General features: G+C 36.8%; 1 protein-coding gene across 7 annotated transcripts in view; it reads right to left on the bottom strand.

The window, feature by feature from the left end:
- The window catches only part of TANC2 (tetratricopeptide repeat, ankyrin repeat and coiled-coil containing 2), a 333,029-nt gene that overhangs the window by 245,053 nt on the left and 65,753 nt on the right, over window positions 1-22,223 (bottom strand). For 4 of the 7 annotated variants that reach the window (XM_045299320.1, XM_045299321.1, XM_045299323.1 and 1 more), the window contains one exon: window positions 14,504-14,686. In XM_045299320.1, coding sequence (XP_045155255.1) covers window positions 14,504-14,686 — 183 coding nt within the window. The remainder of the gene's footprint in view (window positions 1-14,503; window positions 14,687-22,223) is intronic. The other 3 variants (XM_045299324.1, XM_045299325.1, XM_004707264.2) reach the window with 1 other exon arrangement.

The raw sequence follows: 22,223 nt of genomic DNA, 5'->3' as shown, positions 1-22,223 counted from the left end.
GATGAGGGCAACAAATGTATAGATGTGCTGTACACAATTGATCTATGTATTGTGATGAATTGTATGAGCCCCAATAAATTGATTTAAAAAAAAAAACACTGAAAAGAAAGAAAAGGTCAAAGTGGATGTCAGAAGAGACTGAAACTTATACTCTATACTCTTAAGTATAGAGTAGCTAAAGCACATGGAAGAAATTAAGTCAAAGAGTTGAACAGAGAATTTCAAAGGACAGCTCAAGAAGACAAAGTAGAGTATTACAATAAATGCACAAAGACCTAGAGTTAGAAAATCAAAAAGGAAGAACACGCTCAGTTTATCGTTAAATTGAAATAAGTCAATAAAAAAATTCAAGCCTCAAGTTGCAATCTTGAAAGATTCTATAGGCAAAATCTTGAATCATGCAGGAAACACTAAAAGAATATGGGAAGAATACATAGAGTCACTGCCCTAAAATGAACTAGTCAACATTCCACCATTTCAAGAGGTAACATATAAGCCTGAACCAAAGGTACTGAATAAAGAAGTTCAAGCTGCACTGAAAGCATTAGCCAAAAACAAGGCACCAGGAACTGATGGCTACCAACTGAAATGTTTCACTAAGGTGATGAAGCACTGGAAGCACTTACTGGTTGGTCTATGCCAAGAAAATTGGAAGACAGCTACTTGGCCAACTAACTGGAAGAGATCCATATTTGTACCCATTTAAAAAAAGTGACCCAGCACAGCATGCAAATTAAAGAAAAATATCATTGATATCACATACAAGTAAAATTTTTCTGAATATCAACCAATAATAGATGCAGCAGTATATTGACGGGAACTGCCAGAGGTTCAGGGTAGATTCAGAAGAGGACTTGGAAATAGGGATATTGTTGCTGTCAGATTGATCTTTGGCTGAAAGCACAGAGTTCCAGAAAGTTGTTTACTTGTATTTTATTGACTATACAAAATTATTCAACTGTGTGGATCATAACAAGCTATGGTAAACCTTGAGAAATAGAATTCCAGAACATTTCATTGTGTTTATGTGGAACCTATACATGGATCGAGAAGTAGTTGTGCAAACAGATCAAGGGCATACTGCATGCTTTAAAATCAGTTAAAATGTGTGTCAGGATTGTACTTTCTCATTAAACTTATTTAAGCTGTATGATGAGCAAATAATTAGAGAATCTGGACAATATGAAGAAGAATGTGCCATCAGAATAGGAGGGGGGCTTATTAACAATCTGTGATGTGCAGAAGATACCACCTTGCTTGCTGAGAGCTAGGAAAGAGAACTTGAAGCACTTGTTGATGAAGATCAAGGAGTGCAACCTTCACTATGAATTACAACTCAATGTAAAGTAAATCAAAATCCTGCCAACTGGACCACATGGTAACCTTGTAATATATGGGGAAAAAAGATTGAAATTGTCAAGGATTTCTTCTTGCTTGGACCCACAATCAATGCTTAAGGAAGCAGCAGTCAAGAGATCAAACCACACATAGTATGGGGTAAATCCGCTGCACAAAACCTCGTTAAAGTATTGAAAAGCAAGGATGTTGCTTTGAGGACTAAGGTGTGCCTCACCCAGGCATCATCTGCATATTTTCAACTGCCTCTTATGCATTTGAAAGTTGAACACTGAATAAGAAAGACCAAAGAGAATTGATGCATTTGGATTATGATGCTGGAGAATAATATTGAAATTATCAGTGGTCAAATGAACAAACAAATATGTCTTGGAAAAAGTATAGCCAAAATGATCCTTGGAAACAAGGATGATGAGACTTCATCATGTACTGTACTTTGGACATGCTATCAGGAGAGACAAGTCCCTGGAAAGGACACCATGCGTGCTAGAGGGGCACCAAAAAAGAGGAAGACAGATCAACAACATGATTGTCACAGCATCTGGAATGATGGACTCAACATAACATCAATTGTAAAAATGGCGCAGGACTGGGCAAAACTTTGTTCTGCTGTACATACGGTCACTGTACGTCAGAACTGACCCTACAATACCTAACAAAGTCAACATCTATAACTTACTTCCTATTTGGGAAGTCTGTAAGAGATTGCTTTGAATCATGTTTATTAATGAATTTATTAATTTGTTTTTCTTAATTCTTTCCAACTAAAGGTTGTTCCAGATGACCAATATTATTTAGCCCTTAAAGTTAACGTCTGACATTTAAAAAACTGCTCACATTTTATATCAGGTAAGCAGATAAACAAGCAGGGAAAGACGGTCAATTAAGTATAGAAAAAACATCCTAGGAACTGTGTAATGGAACCATGGTGAGCTTTCTGGGAAAATCACAGGGAAAGCAGAGATAAAGATTCTTTTTCCCTGTAACCTTCATGAGATTTCTCACGTTAAAAGTGATGTCCAACTCTTGGAACTACCTCATTAATTACACAGGATATCAAAGATTATTGACTATTGATTAAGCGATTGCTAACATTTTTACTTTTAAGGATTCCTTTTCTATTTTTTAACTTCAACCAGATCATCAGTTTTCAACAGCTCATATACATTTTGCTTCATCTCATTTACTGTAAGTTCCCTTCCTCCCTTTGTTTCCTTCTTCCTTTTCCTCCCTGTTTCCTAACCCTTTTAAACATTGACCTTGGGTAAATACTACCTTTTTAATCTTAAATAGTTGATTCCCTAAGATGTGTGTACTTCACTAGTGTTATTGTTCCTCTAATAGACCTGTTTCTTGTTTGGCTAAAAACAGAAGTGAGCTTAGTTCCAGACCTAAAGGGGTGACAAGGGACCACAGTTATGGGGATCTCATCAGTCTCTAGAGAATTCATAATTTTATTTGTACTCATATGGGCTTATAGTTTGGAAGAATTTATCAACACCTTTATTTATCAACTTAAACACAAGATATATAACTGTTAACTTGCGTTTCAAGTAAATGTAAATTGATTACTGTAAGTTGATATAATTCCACCCAAAGCAAAATAAGGTAGCTTGTTTAATTTTGTGACAAGTACGTGCATATTTCTTTTAGGCTTTTTAAGTACTACTAAGAACCACAGCCCAGGTATTGTATTGAATGTTATGGAGCTTAATGGTGATTAAAAACAAAAAATAAATGCTGTCTTTATGATGCTTCCAACTCACAGTGACCCCAACGGATAGAACTTCCGCATAGGGTTTCCAGTCCCTGGAAAAGGACATCATGTTTGGTAAAGCTGTAAGTTTTTACTCCAGCAGATTGCCACATCCTTCTCCCTTTGAGTGGCTGGTGATTTTGTACCACTCACCTTTTGGTTAGCTGCTGGGTGCTTTAAACACTATAATACCCAAGGCTCCTTTATATGGTGATAAGGATAATAATATATCATAAAACCAACTAACATCCATTTATGTATTTGTCACAATAAGCCGTAGGAACAGAGATATTTTAATAAACATGTTTTATTACTAATGAACTTAAATTAATATTGTCACTTTACATATGAGAAAAAGAGCCTCTAAAAAAGTTGATCCAGACATAAAGCATGTACTAGCACAATTTTTTATTGGGCTAGGAAGTTTATACTCTTGTCCAGGGGGGCTTGATTACTCTTTTGGGACTGGAATTCTGAGCTTTAAGTTTGCCACATTTAGACATTCTATAAAATGATGTGTCCTTGGGGGGCATGGAGTGGAGACCCAATGCCCATCTGTAGACAACTGGGAATCCCCTCACAGAGGGGTCACATGGAAGAGATGAGACAGTCAGGGTGCAGTAGTATACCACCGATGAAACATACAACGTACCTCTAGTTCTTTGGTGTTTCATTCCCTGCACTATCATGACCTCAATTCTACCTTACAAATCGAATTAGACCAGAACACCCACACTGCTACAGATAAGAGCCCACAACACAGGGAATCCAGGATAGAAAACCCCCCTGGGTCAACAATGAGACTAGAGATTCCAGATGGATTAGGGGAGGGTGGGGGAGAAGGGGGAATCGAGCACAAGGGTCAATCTAGAACCCCCTCCCAGGGGGATGAAAAATGGAAAAGTGAGTGAGGGGTGATGGAGGATGATGTGTGATATGAAAATAATAATTTATAATTTATGAGGGAGGGTATGCGGGGGAGGGAAGGGGGACATGGGGAGCTGATATGAGGGGCTCAAGTGGGAAGAGAATGCTTTGAAAATGATGATGGCGGCATATGTGCAAATGTGCTTGACACACTGGATAAATGTATGGATTGTGATAAGAGATGTAAGAGTAACCTAATGTCGGGGGTTTAAATGGAGAGAAAATGTTTTGAGAAACAATGTACAAATGCGCTTTACACAATTGATGTGTGTATGGATTGGGATAACAGTTGTATGAGCCCCTAATAAAATGTTAAAAAATAAATTTAAAAAAAGTAAGAAAAAAATTACAATTTAAAAGTTTTAAAATTATAAAAAAAAAGATGTGTCCTCATTATTAGATATTTTTCTTGATGCTGACCATTAGCAGCCCACTTGACCCTTGAGAACATCACTTCTTATCTGCCCCTAGATTCCTTGCCCCCAACTTTAGAGTGATACCTAAGGGTTACTTCTCATGACATTCAACCACACTTACTGCTAATTCACCTTAATGTTTATGATCGGCTTGGACTTCTACATAGTAACTGCTATAGATTTTCACTACATTGTCTTCTCTGGTTTCACTCTTCACTAAGGCACACTTCTAATAAGAATTGTGAAAGAAGTCAAACCAGATTTCTATAAGAAAAAAGAAAAGTTGCAAGAAAAAGACAGTAATACTAAAAGGGAATATGCTTGAGTGTACACATTAAAATTAAAAAGTAATTTATCGAATCACAAAAAATATAAGCATCTAAAGAACTAAATATGGCCACGTGGGGAATTTCCTGATGTGAACAGCTTTGTATCCCAAAAGAGAAATATACAAAGAGAAAAGGAGAAGCAAAGCTGAAAAAAGATGAAAACTTAACAATTGCTTTAAGATAGCAAAAGGATTATTAGGGGATATTTTTGGAATAAAAAGACAGACAAGCAATGGGCAGATTCAGTACATGGAGAACATAATAATAGTAAGAAATCTGTCATAAGCTTCTATTTATAAATCAAATCCTATGAGCTAAACTCTGTTTTAAGTTCTTGACATACATGCTATTTTATTTAACCCATATAATATCATTAGAGACAAATTAATAACAGCAATGATATAAGCATTGTTATCATACAGATTAAAAAATTTATTCTCAAAGTAGTTAAATGACTTGACCACAGTCATATAGCTAATAAATGGCAGAGTGAGGCTCAAAACTAAAGTACATCTGACTCGAAAGTCTTTTGTTTGCCATGCTTCCAAACAAGAGACAGAACAATTACCCAATTTTTACTTTGCCTATATCTTCTCAAAAGAAAAATTATATTTTAAACAAAAAGGTTTACTAAACCTTTTACTAAACATTACTAAAGAGGTCACTGAAGTCCAACATATGAGAAAAAAACGAGTTTAAAAATATATAGCAAACTCTGGGACCACACAATTTCCATTTGAGAGTTCTAAAAGAATATGAAGATATGAACATGAAACTAATAGTAGTCATTATAAAAATCAAGGAGGAAATTAGAAGGGTTACAGAATGAGAGGAGTTCTGGTAGTACAGTGTTACTGTACCTGAAAGTACAATATTTGCCTGCTAAATGAAAAGCTGTTCAAAGTCACCAGCCACTCCCTAGGAGAAAGATGTGGCCAACTGCTTCTATAAAGATTACAATCTTGGATGCCCTATGGTGATATTCTCCTCTGTCTTACATCGTTACTGTGAATCTGAATTGGCTCTATGACAATGGGTTTAGTTTGGTTTGGTTTTTATAAGACTAAAGGGTGCAAACTGTATTTTTTTATAAAGGAATAAATAGTGTATAACAGAATCTGTTAACTGTCAATCAGTGACTAGCAAAGTATGGTTATTAAATAGTTTATATGCAATCTTTACAAGAGCAAAGATAGACACAGAATTTTTATAGGCAGAAAGAAAAGTATTTCCAAAGTATTCTCATGATATGATTATTAGACTAGAAGGTGAGGGAAATGACAGAGAAATAGCACCATCTTTTTCACTTAGATCAGACCTGTCAAAGATTTTTCCATTTTCCATGACGCAGATTTCCTGAAATCAAAGTCATCTGTAAAAATAAGTTCTTGCTAACCCCACACTTTGAAGCAACTGTAGTCACTATGACCTAAAGTCACAGTTCTATAGAATCTCCAAGGCAGAATCACAAAAAGGTTTCAGAAAGTATACGCAGTTTAAAAACTGGGTCAACCTCTGTTCAGAATTAAAGCAAATTTGCTAAGTAATTCAAGTAACAATGTCCAATGGCCTATGTATTTTATCTTCTGTTTAGTGCACTACTGTTGTTGGGTTCCACTGAGTCTGGCCACAATTACAGAAACCCTATTTCCAACAGAATAAGACACTGCCCAGTCCTGTGCCATCCTCACAATTGTCCTCATGCTTCAAACTATTGTTGCAGCCACTGTATCAAACTATTTCATTGAAGGCCTTCCTCTTTTTTTTCTGACTCTATCTTATCAAGCATGATAAGATACAGGGATTGGTTTCTCCTGATAACATGCCCAAAGTATGTGAGACAAGGTCTTGTTATCCTCTCATCTAAGGTACATTCAGGTTTTATTTCTTCCAGGACAGATTTACTATATGTATTTGAGCATACGCTGACCAGAATATCAGTTGAGGTACCTAATTTTACCACAAAAACTGCATTAAAAATGTGCTAAAAACTTGGCTTATACATGAGGTATACATATATATACATGAGGTATACATGAGGCTTATATATATATATATGGTATTTAATTTGTCTTCAGGAAGCTTGTGGTACTTTCATTATTTTTTGCCAACTCAATAATTCAAATGCATCAATTGTTTTGCAGTCTTCCTTATTTATTGTCCACTTTCGCATGCAAATTAGGCGATTGAAATACCATGACTTGGGTCAGATGCACCTTAGTTCTCAGTGACATTCTTACTTTTCAAAACTTCGACGAGATCTTGTGTAGTAGATGCGTGCAAGGCAAGACCTCATTTGCCTTCTTCACTCCTGTTGCTCTATAAGCATTGATGTTAACCCAAGCAAAATGAAATTCTTGACAGCCTCAATCTTTTCTCCATTTATTATAATGTTGTTATTGGTCACTAAACCAATATTATTGTGAGGGTTTATGTTTTATTTACACTGAGTGTCAATCCATACTGAAAACTATAGTCTTGATTATCATTAAGTGTGCTCCAGTTCTTCTTGCTTTCAGCTAGCAAGGTTGTTTCATATTAACAGTGTTAACAAGGTTTCCTCCAATCCTGATGCCACATTTTTTCCCCATATATTCCAGCTTCTCTGATTATTTTATCAACATACAGATTGAATATGTATAGTGATTGAATATGTATGCTACAATCCTGTCACACACATTCCTGGTTTTAAACCATGCAGTATTCCTTAGATTCTTCTCTCTTGCATTAGATAGTACTTTGCAATAAAACTCGGGCAATATTCACAATTGTGGGAGCTTATTAAGGAAGTTAATAGGTCACCACAAGTCAGCTCAGAAAACATAAGGATGCAGTCTTTGGTCCAGAGCAGTGCCTCTCTTCAGCTGCATCTGTTTCTAGTATAGGGTGGTAGGACTATTTGAGATTCTGAAAGCCATTGTTGTCCTTTAATAAATGTCTTTCTGGGACCGGGGTCCAGTGCGGAGTGCCCCTCGTCCCGGGAAACGGGGCGCGGCCAGAAAGGCGGCCGCCCCCTCCCTCACCCGTCACACACCACACGTTCGTGGGGAGCCTGGTGCTAAACCATGCGTAGACAACCTGCTTCTGGCTTGGGGTTTCGTACGTAGCAGAGCAGCTCCCTCGCTGCGATCTATTGAAAGTCAGCCCTCGACACAAGGGTTTGTTGGTTTTTTTCAATTAAAAAATAAACAAACAAACAAATAAATGTCTTTCTGTTTAAGTTAGCTGGGGCAACTATGTTTTTTGTTGTTAAGACTCTAACCAAGAAATGACTGACATGGAAAAGTTATTTGTGGGTCAGAACCTTCAACACAAGGACTCATTTAAATCTAAAATTAGCAGATTATAAAACTCAAAACACTTATTTAGTATAGCTAATCACCACCCACCATTGCCATCAAAGTGATTATGAACCACAGTGGTCCTATATGACAAAATAGAACTGTTCCTTAGTTTTTGAAACTGTAAATCTTTACAGAAGCAATAATAATTTATAAATTATCAAGGGTACATGGGGGAGAGGGGAGGAGGAAGGGAGGGGGAGGGGAAAAAGGAAAATGAGCTGATTCTGGGAACCCAAGAGGAAAGCGAATTTTGGGAATAATGAGGGCAACAAATGTATAGATGTGCTTTACACAATTGATCTATGTATTGTGATGAATTGTATGAGCCTCAATTAATTGATTAAAAAAAAAAGAACAAATGAAACAAACAAACAAAAAATCTTTACAGAAGCAGCAAGTCTCATCTTTGTTCTGTCAATGGGTGTGAGGCAATGACCTTTCAGTTTGTAGTCCAACACTTAACCTAAGCACCACCAGGGCTCCTTATATAGTTGAGAGAAACTTAATATCTACATCTCTTTTTAAAATTTCAATAATAATTGTAGCTTAACATTTATTGACTATTCTATGTCAGGAGCCCTGGTGTCATAGTGGTTATACATTGGGCTGCTAAGCAGAAGTTCAGCAGTTCAAAATGACCAGCCACTCCACTGGAGAAAGATTAGGCTTTCCATTCCCATACACAGTTAATCTCGGAAACTCACAGGGGCAGTTCTACCCTGTACTATGGAGTCACTGTGAGTTGGAATTGATTTGATGGCAGTGAGTTTGGTTTTAGTTTACTCTATATCAGACATTGTCTTGTGGGCTTTACATGTACTAATTCGCCCAATCCACTTAATCCTATGAGATACGTAACTATGAGCTGTATTTCATAAAAGAAACTGAAATACACAGACCTTTATGACTTGTCCATGGTTACAGTTAGGAAATGGCAAGATTAAACCAGGCAACCAATGTCCATGTTATCATGTTGCTTCATGAGATTTTTTATTTTACACACAGTAAACAAGATGAACACTACAGAAGGATGTCAAACAAAATTTGTTATTCTTCTCCAAGTCTCTCTCTCTCTCTCTCTTTCTTTAAATAAATCATTTTATTGGGGCTCTTACAGCGCTTTTAATAATCCATACATCAATTGTAATCAAGCATATTTGTACATATGTTGCCATCATTTTCTTTCTACTTGAGCTCTTGGTATTAGTTCTTTTTTCCCTCTCTTCCCACCGTCCCACCCTTGATAAATTATAAATTATTATTAGTTTCATATTTTACACCGGCTGCTGTCTCCTTTCACCCACATTTCTGTTGTTCATCTCCCTCAGGGTGTAGGGGGTGTTATACGACGATCATTTGCTATCAGTTTCCCCCTTCTCCCTTCACATTCCCCCTACCCTCATGGTATTGCTACTCCCATTACTATTCCTGAGGAGTTTACCTGTCCTGGGTTCTGTGTGTCAAGATTTCTTATCTGTACCAGTGTACATGCTCCAGTCTAGCCGAATTTGTAAGGTAGAACTGGGGTCATGATAGTGGGGCGGGGTGGGGGGTATTAAAGAACTAAAGGAATGTTGTGTGTTCTGTTGGTGCTATACTGCACCCTGGTTGACTCGTCCCTTCCTTTTGACTGTTCTGTGAGCAGATACCCAACTGTCTAGAGATGGGCTTTGGGTCTCTACTCTGACCCTCCTCATTCACATCAATATGATTGTTTGTTTTGGGTCTTCTGATGCCTGATACCTGATCCTGTCAATAACTCATGGTTACACAGGCTGGTGTGCTTCTTTCATGTGGGCTTTGCTGCTTCCCTGCTAGAAGGCTGCTTTTTATCGTCAAGTCTTTAAGAACCCAGACACTGTATCCTGTAATAGCCAGGTACCATAAGCTTTCTAATTTTTTACTATCAGCTTTCTTCACTATATTTGCTTATGCACCCATTTTGTCTTCAGTGATCATGTCAGGAAGGTGAGTATCACTGAATGCCAGTTATTAGAACAAAGTGTTATTGCAGTGAGGAAAGACTTGAGTAGAGGCCCAATATCTGTTTGCTACCTTAATACTTAACATATAAATATATGTACATAATCCTATATCCCTATCATTATATATTAATATATTTACATATATACATGCCTATAATCACACCTCTATAAATGTCTTTTACCTCCCCATTCTTTCCTCTATTTCTCTAAGTCTCAATTTCAAGTAGGACTTATGACCAAATGTATGTGATGTGTCCTTTAAAAACACAAATGGTTTCGTACTATTGATAAATATTTAGATTTCATTTATTGCTATATAAACAATACCATCTATACTTCAGTATGTATAGATATTACATATATATACACATATTTTTGGAACTTGCTTAAATTTACTTGTAAAATAAAATCTTAGAAATGGATTGCTATGTCACCGATTATATACATTTACGATTTTGGTGTTATAATCCTTAGCTGTCATTGGAGTCAGCTCCTAACTTATGGTAACCCATGTACAACTAGAAGCAACGACAGCAATTCACAACCTTCTCCCTCTAGTCCATATTACTATGAACGTGCTGAAACATGTTCAGAATCATAACAACACACAAGTTGGGAACTGAACCTAGGTTTCCCACATGAAAGGCAAGTATTCTACCACTGAACTATCAATGAATGCGTCCACACTATTTTGGTCCAGATCACCCAAGTGCCCTATTAAATGGCTCACCAATTTACCAACAATGTGAATATTCAAAATTTAACTTTTACTAAATTTATAATGTTCATAATAGTGGCAAACAGTAGGAATTTAATAAACATTAGATGGATGGACTGCTATTTCTTAATTAGCCATATATTAAGAAACATGCAAAGGGAATTTATGATATTGAGCAAAAACATACTGGGGGAAAAAAACCAATTCCATTATAGCAGATAAGTAGGGCCAATAGTGTGTGCTTGCATACTTTCTTCCACGCAACCCCCAACATACAACAATATCCAACTAAATCAAATGAACCTATATGCCTGCCCATTTAAGTATAAACTTCTCTTTCTTAGGTGGTTTAAATCATTTTGTTTTATCTTGTTACTTATAACAAAGAAGATCTAATTGATATCTGATGACCTGGATAAATTACATAACCTCTTTAAACCTCATGGTTGTAGCTGGAAAAATCAGAAAAATTTGTAGTTTAAGATACTGGATACATTGGATATTAATCTTGGCTCTGAAAACTCCCTTTCTGAATTATCTTGATCAAGACAGTTTACCTCTCTAAGACTTAATTTCATTCACTCACTGCCACTGAGTCAATGCCAACTTATAATGATCCCATAGGACAGATTAGAACAGCCCCTGTGGGCTTCTAAGACTGTAACTGTATATGGGAGTAGAAAGCCTAATCTAAGACTTAATTTGCTCATCTGTAAAATGGAGGTAAATGTGTAGAATGAGTTAACGTATAAGTCACATCCCAAGTACTCAAATGGAAGTTAACATCATTATTTATACTATAACTCATTAAAAACATGACTTGTAAAACATACAACATTTTAAAGTTCTAAGTTGGTATATAATATTAAAAACAATTTAAAAAATCTCTCACCAAAGTGAAACATATTTTATCAGTAGCACCCAACATTTTCTAAGCATTTAATATTTCCAATCAGTGTGAAGCTCGTATTAAAGTGATCGTCACTAGTAATCCCTTAAGACAATAATGGTATGATCTCCATTTTACAGACAGATAAACAGAATCATACAGTAGTGAAGTGACTTCCTCAGAGTTGGAATACAAACCCAAGAGATCTCACCACTCTTAACTAATTTACTATATTAACTTATTTTTGTTCTTACAAGTGAGGTACATTTCTGTTTTAAAATTAATTTTCAAGCTCTTAATTATATGCTCTTTATTCTTGAGAAAGTCTATTCCCATCATTAAGCCCTCAGGAGGAAAGTCAAACTATTTGGAAATGGACCTATTTGCAAATGGTCTTCATATATACCTGCATGAAGGACTATAATAAATATAATCAAGTTTAAAACAGTTTATATAACAATGATCCAATCGTTCCATTGTCTCTCTTTCCTTTTGATTGTCATAACCATTATCAAACGTCTCTGTCTAGTTCAACACAGACACTTAACAGTAGTATGTCCTTTATGAATGATTTAATTTACTGACATAACAGGTATACTGATAATGTCAGGGGAAAAGGCTAACAAGGTGACTCAGGGTTACATTTTTCAGACATAATATTTTGAACTATATATTAAAGTTTCTTCCCTGAAAAAAAAAATTTTTTTAAGATAAAAGTTTCCTTAACTAAGGCAACAGAGCAGCAAAGGGGAATAACAAAAATAGACTCTGGGGCCAGGGCATGGCAACAATCAGACCTGAAACTATTCATAGGCTTTTCTCTTTTGTTGTTGCTTTTGTGCTTATTATTGTCTATGCATGTCTATCTACATAGATAAGCGGGACAAACCATCGAGAGGAGAAAACAACCGGACTGACAGTTCCAGGAGGGGCACAGGACTGAGGGAGGCAGGGGAAAAGAAGTGGGTGCTAACAAACCCAGGGAAAAAGAAACAAGTGATCTAAAATCGATAGCAAGGAGGGCATAGGATGCCTGGTGGGGCTTGATCAAGGGCAATGTATCCAAGAGGAATGACTGAGACCCAAATGAAGGCTAAATATGATAGTGGCACAAGAGGCAAGTCAAAGGAAATAGAGGAAAGAACTAGGAGGCAAAGGGCATTTATAAAGGTCTAACAGGCATGTACATATGTAAATATATTTATATATAACAATAGGGAAATAGATCTATGAGCATACATTTATATGTTAAGTATTAAGGTAGCAGACGGACACTGGGACTCTATTCAAGTACTCCCTCAACCCAAAAACACTTCGCTCTAAAAACCTGGCATTCTGTGATGCTCAGGCTTCCTGACACAATTGCTGAAGACAAAATGAATGGGTGCACAGCAAATGTGGTGAAGAAAGCAGATGGTGTCCAGCTATCAAAAGATAAAGCATCTGGGGTCTTAAAGGCTTGAAGATCAACAAGTGGCCATCTAGCTGTGAAGCAACAAAGTCCACATGGAAGAAGCATACCTGCCTGTTTGATCATATCAATGTGAATGAAGGGGAGTGTGGAGCAGAGACCCAAAGCCCATCTGTACACAACTGGACAACCCTTTACAGAAGATTCACAAGGAAGAGACCAGCCAGTCAGGGTGCAGTATAGTACTAATGAAACATACAACTTTCCTCTAGTCCTTTAATGCTTGCCCTCCTCCCCAAGCACCCCCCCCCCCACTATCATGACCCCAATCCTACCTTACAAATCTGGCTAGACCAGAGCATGTACACAGGTATAGACAAGAGCTAGAAACAAAGGGGATCCAAGACAGATAACCCCCTCAGGCCCAATAATGAGAGTAGTAATACCTGGAGGGTAAAGGGAAGGTGAGGGTGAGAAAGGGAGAACCGACCACAATGACCAACATATAACCCCCTCCCAGGGGTACCGAGAACAGAAAAGTGGGTGAAGGGAGACATCGTCAGTGTACGGCATGAAAAAATAATAATAATTTATAAATTACCGTGGGTTCATGAGGGAGGCGGGGTGGGGGAGGGAAGGACGGAAAAATGAGGAGCTGATAACAAGGGCTCAAGTAGAAAGAAAATGTTTTGAAAAGGATGATGGCAACAAATGTACATGAAGGATGTATGTATGGATTGTGATAAGAGCTGTATAAGCACCCAATAAAATGATTTTTAAAAAGGGAAAAAAAGTTCACTTACTAGAGACACAGCCTAACCAACTAGCTACTTGAACTGAATGACATGTGTCGGGAGGTCATAATGAAGTCATTACAACTTATGAAATACGGTAAATATCCCAAGAAGTTCCAGCAATGTTCAATGGAGAGGAAAAGATCTTTTAGATTTTAACAACAGATAACAAATTCATAAATCATTTAAAAAATATTACTGATGTACCTTTGCTGAACTATCAAGTCTTATTACCCCAAAATCACAGTGTCTCCATCTGTTAATGTGACAAGAACAAGCTGATAAATGAAATCAGAAAAACAGTGTGTTTTGGCAAAACTAGAAACTTCCCGAAATCCTAGAAAAATATGTCCACAACAGATGGATCATTTGGAAAATAAACACATCAATCTGTCAAACTGAGTATTAGTCTAATTCTCTAAATTAAAAGCAGTAAGAGCACCACTGTCCAAAGGTCTGTGGGATTAGGAAGGCCAAAGAGAAAAACCCTAAAGATGCACATAAATGTACTATATGACCCACAATGTCATACTGTTACATTTCCTGTTAAACATGCTATATCCACGTAAAGTCCTTACCAGTTAACTTCTTCACAGGTTGAAGCCGAACACTGATAGACTGATGTGTGAGTAAAGGGGAGGATGGAAGAGAGCGAGACATGCCCTCCATAATCCGAATGTGCTGCATACCTTCACTCACTGGAAGTGGTGGGACGGCGTAGTCTGGCTCAAAAGCACAATCGCTTTCTGTGGAGATGCCACCTGTCAAGAAAAAAAAAGACCTGGTGAGAAAAGATTCTTCCTACCCTATTCAAATTGATCTTTTAGAACAATGCAGAACAGCACAGGCTGACACTGTTTGTCACTGTGGAAGCCCAATAAGGCATTTTAAGCACATTTATTCATTTCTACACTTCCCGAGTACTTTACCCCAGGTTACGAAAAACAACAACAAAATGTACTGTCATTCAGTTGGTTCCTACTTACAGCCGCCCCACAGGTTATAATATAGTACTGGTTCTCAGTGTTTTTCTCTTGATGGAACAAAGGTAAAAGAAGATATTCGATTGCTTGACACATCATTACGTGCAATATCTAGTAAGATAATTGCAGCTCTATTTCTTACCATCCTATGAAAGTATGTAAAAATGCAAGCAGGTAAGACATTTTTATATGGTGATTCTTGGATTTGCTCTAAGTTTATAAAAATAGCAAATTATATGTTGTTCACTTGAACTTTGGGTAATGGCAGGTTATGTAATTAAGAGCAACTTTCCCCAGAGCAATTCTAGAACTATCTATGTTCCAGACTGGAGAGTACATAGTATAATGAAGAATTAAAGGAAAAGAGTGTAGCCTGGCACTGGGGCTACTTCTTACTTAGTGGTGCATGAGAAACCAAGAAGCTACTGGCAGTCTTATAGTGTTATCAGTAGAAATACGAGTATCAGAATCTATGGCCCCTCTAAGGGATGGACAGGGTACTGGTAAAACACCAATACTTTGGTTGAGAATCTCCCACCCTGCAAAGGAATGCATTCTAGAAATAAGAAATGAAAGTTGACTGGACCTCACAGAAATCGAAGCCTGGGCCCATGTGCCTCCTACAAATTAAATTAAGGTGATTCTGATTACAAGTGCCTTCGCAAATCAAGCCTAAATCCTTATAGAGAAAGAGAACATCATCACAGGCCTCAAATTATTTCTTTAATTTTTCATATAAAATGCCTGGTTTTTAAAAACAATAAAGACAAGATGACATGAATAAAGTAAAATACAGAAACCATAAAACAGAGACAGACTCACAGGGCAAACCAGTAGTGGATGAGGTACAGAAATTAAAACTGCAGGTTCAATATGTTCAAAAATATTTAGAATTTTCACAGAAAACTGGAATTTTGAAATTAAATCCCCAAAATATAGATTTAAAGGCAGATTAGATAAAATAAAAAGGAAAAATAGTAAACTGCAAGATATACCAAAAGAAAACCTTAAAATGATGCATGGAGAATAAAAGAATGGCAAATATGGAAAACAGACATCGGTAGCACAGTAGTTATGTTTTAACATATGAAATGAAGAAGAAATGACAACGGGAAGAAAGCAATATTTGAAGATATAACGGCTGAGAATTTTCCAAAACTGATGAAAACAAATCAAGACAAATTCAAAAAAGCCCTATCAATCCGAAGCAAGATGAATAAAACAAATATACGATATTAAACCTCTTGGGACACTTAAAGCAGATAAATTCTTGAAAGCAGACAAAGGATTAAGACATACATTGTTTGTTATTGTGGTAAAAAAATACACAACAAAGCATTCACCAGTTCAAAAATGTCTACATGTAAAATTCAGTGAGCACTGATTGTTTTTCATATTGTACAATGTTTTTCGAAAATCACAGATTACATTTTAACCAGCTCGTTTCTTTTTTTCTTAAATCATTTTATTGGGGGCTCGTACAACTCTTATCACAATCCATACATACATCCATTGTGTCAAGCACATTTGTACATTTGTTGCCATCATTCTCAAGACATTTGCTTTCTACTTGAACCAGCTCATTTCTCAAATAAAAATTTTACCAAGATTTGTCTTAAATATTTCCTTCTCACTAATCTCTGAGCCCTTTCTTTTACTATGTTGATTAATCTTTCTCTTTCAATTGTCTTTTCTCTTTCTGGGACTCTCACCAGAAGAATACCTTATCTCCTAAATCTGCTTTCCAAATCTCTTTCCTCTCACACATTTCTAATCTTTTGGCTCTAATGAATTATCATCAGATTAAACAAGAGGCATACCATTAGTATAATTCCTTAATTGAATTCATTATTGACAAAAATCAGCATTATATCAAGAGCAAGCAATATATTTATAAAAATGCATTTTATTTAATAAAACAACACTTTTTACTAAAAATGTTCCAATATTAAAACTTAGCTGGTAATTTTAGAATGTAATAATACTCCTTAAGGAATAATACTGCAATTAATCCAGTTTGGCTGTCCTACTTTACTTTTCTACTTAACATTTTCTTCCATCTTCTCTGTCCTATAATTTGTGCTTGAACTCATTGTAGCTGTAAGTACAAAAACTGTATGCTTCAGTAAAGAAACATAATATAGAATGTAAATGTATATTGTCAGTGGTTTACAGTTACATTTAGGCTCATGGGTCTGTAGACTGATTGTGAGTCAGCTGGAAAGGCGAGGCTGAATAACCGATTTAACAACTCTATGTGTCTTCAATACTGTTGGTCCTACTCACTGAAGAGGCAGTTAGGGGTATGCTTTTCTCATGCTGGATAACAGGAATGGAAAGGTCATGCCAACCCGGAAGAACACATTTAAGACCTCTGTTAACTAACCTCCCACTGGTCCATGCAGGTCATAGAAGCAAAAATGACACTAAAATCCAATTCTAGTGTGACTACAAAATCCATATCAGAAGGAATGGATTTCTAATTTTAGAGCAGGAAGGAAGTGAAAAATTGGGAATAAACTAATTTATGAAGCAGGCAAGACAACATTTACTGCTACTGCAAATGACTCAATATTTTCCACCTTTCTTTTTCTTATCATTCCTCCTTCAATTAATTAAATAAAAAGTTACTAAGATACTGTGATTCAGGTATGTTGTTGTTAGGTGCCTTCAAGTTGGATCCAATTCAGAGTGACCCTATGTAGCATTCAATTTATATATCATTTGCTTTAGTGGTTGGAGCATAAATTTGAATAACAATCGTACTAACTGGATGTTCTTGAATACGGCCCTATCATAGACAGCATTGTAATTGTAGATTCTGAAATGTCCTCTTTGACAATGAGTGGGATACCATTCCTCTTGAATGCAATCCCTGACATAGTAAACCATAGGATTGTCTGATTCAAAACAGTCAATACTAGTGCAATTCAGCTCATTAATGCCTATAATAATGACCTCTATGCATCCTATTTTATTTTTCAAAATTCCTAATTTTCCTAGACTCATACACTGTACATTCCAAGTTATGATTACTAATTGATGTTTGCAGCTGTTTCTTCTCATTTTGAGTTATGCCCCAGGAGCTCCATCCAAGTGGTGAAACACAGATGGTAACCAGACATTAAAGTTCAAGTCAACACAACTATAAATAATCCCAAACAAAACCTTCCCCCCTTGCTATATTCCTAGCACCTAGAAAAGTGCCTGGCCTATAGTAGGTGTTTAATCAATGTTTCTTGAATGTATGAGACAGAAACATTAGGGCCATGTGAATGCCCTTGGATAAATCATAAATAAAACTTATAAATCAAATATTTCTAGCACAGCATGTTCATTTTATAACTTATTGAACTGCATATGTAAGACATGTGTATTTTTAATACTGCATATTATGTTTCAATAACATTTATTTTTAAAATATACAAGAGAAGGAACTAAACCACCACCACCACCACCACAAAAACCAACATGATAAATTAGTCCTTTAAGTCAAAGAGCTTTTACATGTTTCAGAAACAAAGGTCTGAATTATTTTGAAGGTCCTTTAACTCAAGGTTACACCACATTGTGCCTATGTACAGTTTTCTAACTCTGTAACATTGGTTTTGTTACAAGAAATCCACAGGTCAAGAAGGATCTAAACCCAGAAGTGTTTATTAACTAAAACAGGATCATGTAGAAAGACAACATGATTACCTATATAGAAAATTCCAAGGAATTAACAACAAAAAAGCTACTACAGAAATGGAATTAGGCAAAATTTATAGGGCACAAAAGTCAAGCGTACTTTTATATTATCACAATGAACACCTGAAAAATGTAACTTTAAAAAATCAGCACCACTGTTGTTGTGTGCCATCAAGTCACTTCCCATTAGCTTCCCTGCAGGGTTTCCTAAACTGTCATCTTTAGAGAGGCGGGTCACCACTCTCTTCTTCCCCAGATCAACAGGTGGGTTCAAATTACCAGCCTCTAGAGCCCTTAACCAGGGCTCCCTACAACGATTTAGAAATGAATCTAATGAAGTATGTACAATAGTTGTATGCTGAAAACTACAAAGCACTGAAGAGCTCATTCAAAGATATAAATAGTGTTATATATCAAGTTCATGGTTGGATCTGAAGATTCCAAACTGTTCTCCTCAAAGTGGTTGATCTATTGGTTTGAATTAATCCCAATCAAATTAAGTATTCTTTTAAAAAAAGAAATCAAGAAAATACTCTAAAAATTCATGTAAAAATGGGCCATAGATATAAATGTAATACCTAAAGCTACAAAATTTCTAGAAAACATAACAGAAAATCTTTGAAACCTTGGTTTAGACAAATAATTCTCACAAAAGACCCCAAATTTATGAACTATGAAAAGATTGATAAACTAGACTATCAAAATTAAAATTTTCTTCCTTTCAAGAGATGGTATTACAAAATGACCATCACAAGTTAAGATAAAATATTTTCTTTTTTTTTTTTTGAGATAAAATATTTTCAAACCATATATATGATACAGAACTGGTATCTATACTAGAAAGAACTCAACTGTAACAAGAAGGAAAATATATATGCAGAACAAAAAGATTTGAATAAATACTTCACTAAGTACAGTTATGGAATATCCGCTAAACACATAGAAAGATATTTGTTACTTATTGAGAAAAAGCAAATTAAAAGATATTACTACACATCTGGAGAAATAGCTAAAAAGTGTCTTAATGGAAAGGCTAGCAGTTCCAACTTCCCCAGTGGCTTCATGGGACACAAACCTAACATTTGCTTCTATAAAAATTATAACCAAGAAGACACTGTGGGGAAAATCTCCTCTTGTCATATTGGTCACTATGAGTTGGAATCAGTTCAATAGCACCCAACAAAAATGAAGCATTTAAAATAAAAAATAAAACAAAACTGACCAAGTGCTGGCAAGAACGAACTAGAATTCCCATATAGGTTGGGGAGAAAACAAAATGGCATACAACTTTGGGAAACGTTTGGCAGTTTATGATATGACCAAGTAACCTCAACTCATAGCCATTTATCAAACAGAAATGAAGATACATGTATGCACATATACACAAAGGTCTTATTCATAATCCTGGTAATAGGAGGAGAGATGACTCAGAGATCTGGTCTCCTGTGGGTCCAAGTTTGACTCTTCATCTGCCTGAGATGCTCTGTCCGAGGGACCCGTCAGTGTTCACTTCTCATAATTCCAGTGTCCACATGAAAACTAAGTTTTTCTTTGAGAGACAGCACTGCACTAGCTAGGATCTCCATCATACAACTGAGTAGTAGCAGTGCTAACAGGCATCTGAAAGGGAAAACTTTTGACATTCTCACGACTCTGTCTGCTAAAGACTGTTTTACCCCATGCAGGAATGGATCATTACTCAGCAACAGCTAAGAGAAACAGGCTTTGCTTGAACCTTGCTCAGAAAATCCTGTACAGAGATATATTGCTAGAAAATGACAGGAATTCTGCCTCGATGAAGTATAAGCTACGAAAACCCACTGCGATCTCACAGTAACAGAAAAGAGAAGATCCAAGGACAAGTCTCACGGGAGTGAAAAACTCTCTAAGACATCTGTGAGGCTAGGACCTTCAATTTACCAGACAACTCCAAAGCAAGAGATTTGAGGGAAACACAATTAGTGAGATAGATGCAAACTCTTAGTGAAGATAAATTCTCTGTGAAAAAGCCTTATGAAGAATAACTTATTCTGTTTTAAAGGAAAGAGTCCAAGAGGAGAGATAAATCATGAAAGTTAAGGATTTTAAGAAAGTCTTTGTTAGGTAGAACAGGGCCCAGGGTGTCCACTGGGCATGGCCCTGGGGGCGGTACACCTAGTTGGGTGGTACACTTGGAATGGCCCAATCTAGGCCAGGTGGGCTTAATTCAACCAATGGGATCAACCAGCACCATTGACCATGCCTCCCAGCAGAAAGCCCTAAAAACCAGAACCTGGAGACCACCACTCTTTCTCCTGCTGCTCCTCTGTTTTCTGCTCGGCTGTGCTGCGGTCTCTCACTCTTGGGCCTCAGGTTGCCACGTGTGGGGGTGTGCATTTCTGTGTTCAGTTAACTGCAAAACTCAAAACTTCTTTTATCTTTTATAAAAAAACTCCCTTGGATCACAAACCAGGCTTCAGCATGAATTTCTTTCTCATGCGAAGCCAAGAATGGAGGTATTTCCCACCCGAGGAATCTAACATCTTCAGTAGCCATTCTCTTTAAAAACGGGAAAATTCAAAATGGAGAGAACCACTGGACTAATTTCAGAGTGGTAGGAATTCAGTCTGTAGTCATCCCTAGACACACATGAGGCCTCACACTAGACAACATTCTGAATGTCATCTTAGTAGAACTTCTTCAGAGTACCTCTTGTCTTGATGTGCATGGGAGAACATACACTGGGCAGAAAGTATGACTGCAAAGACTGTGGGGAAAGCCTGCAGCAGGGTCCTCACCTTCCAATGCAGCCCATCCTACTGGGGGAAAATTCTCCAAGTACAACAACTATGTAAACGCCTTCAGTAAAGACTTTGCCCTACAATGCTTTGGCGAATAGACACAGGATAGAACCCTTACCGCCTTCAACAGGAACTTCAATCTTGCTGCACCCAGGTGAGTACAGACTGGGAAGAAAGACTACGAATGCAACGACTGTGGGAAGCTAAGCGTAAGGTGCACACAGGAGAAAAGCTTCTTGTGTGTAATGGCTGTGAGTAAGTTTCAATGTTCCCCCTTGCCTTCAGAGGCCAACGGAACATTCACACCGAAGAGAAATACCTTCCAAATGTATTCCCGGGGAAGCACTCAACCAAACTCTTTCTTTTGGTCTAAACAAGAGAAATAATACGAGAAATAAATTTTATGAGTATTTTTAAAAAATTATTTAAGGATATAGATTTGAAAACTATTGTTACATTTTATTTCCAGGAGGAAAGATGGAGAAATAGGCATAAGACACAGGTTGTCTTTCCCATCGCATGCAACTTAAAATCATTGGTAGAATACATGCACAAACTATCTGAGACAGATTGAGGAAACCAAACCAAATCAACTCACTGCCAGCCATTGAATTGATTCTGACTCATAATTACCTGATAGGAAGTGTAGAATTTTCTATTTCTTTTTTCTTTTAATTGTTTTATTAGGGCCTCATACAACTCTTATCACAATCCATACAAACATCAATTGTGAAGAGCACATTTGTACATTCACTGCCCTCATCATTCTCAAAACATCCGCTCTCCACCCAAGCCCCTGGCATCACCTTCTCATTTTTTCCCTCCCTCCCCACTCCCACCTCCCT

The sequence above is a fragment of the Echinops telfairi genome, unplaced genomic scaffold (genome assembly GCF_000313985.2).
Source record: "Echinops telfairi isolate 266 unplaced genomic scaffold, ASM31398v2 ScPeMD7_7458;HRSCAF=8496, whole genome shotgun sequence".
In the NCBI taxonomy this organism is placed as follows: domain Eukaryota; kingdom Metazoa; phylum Chordata; class Mammalia; order Afrosoricida; family Tenrecidae; genus Echinops; species Echinops telfairi.
Note: the sequence above shows the minus strand (reverse complement) of the source record. Positions and strands in the feature narration are given on the sequence as shown.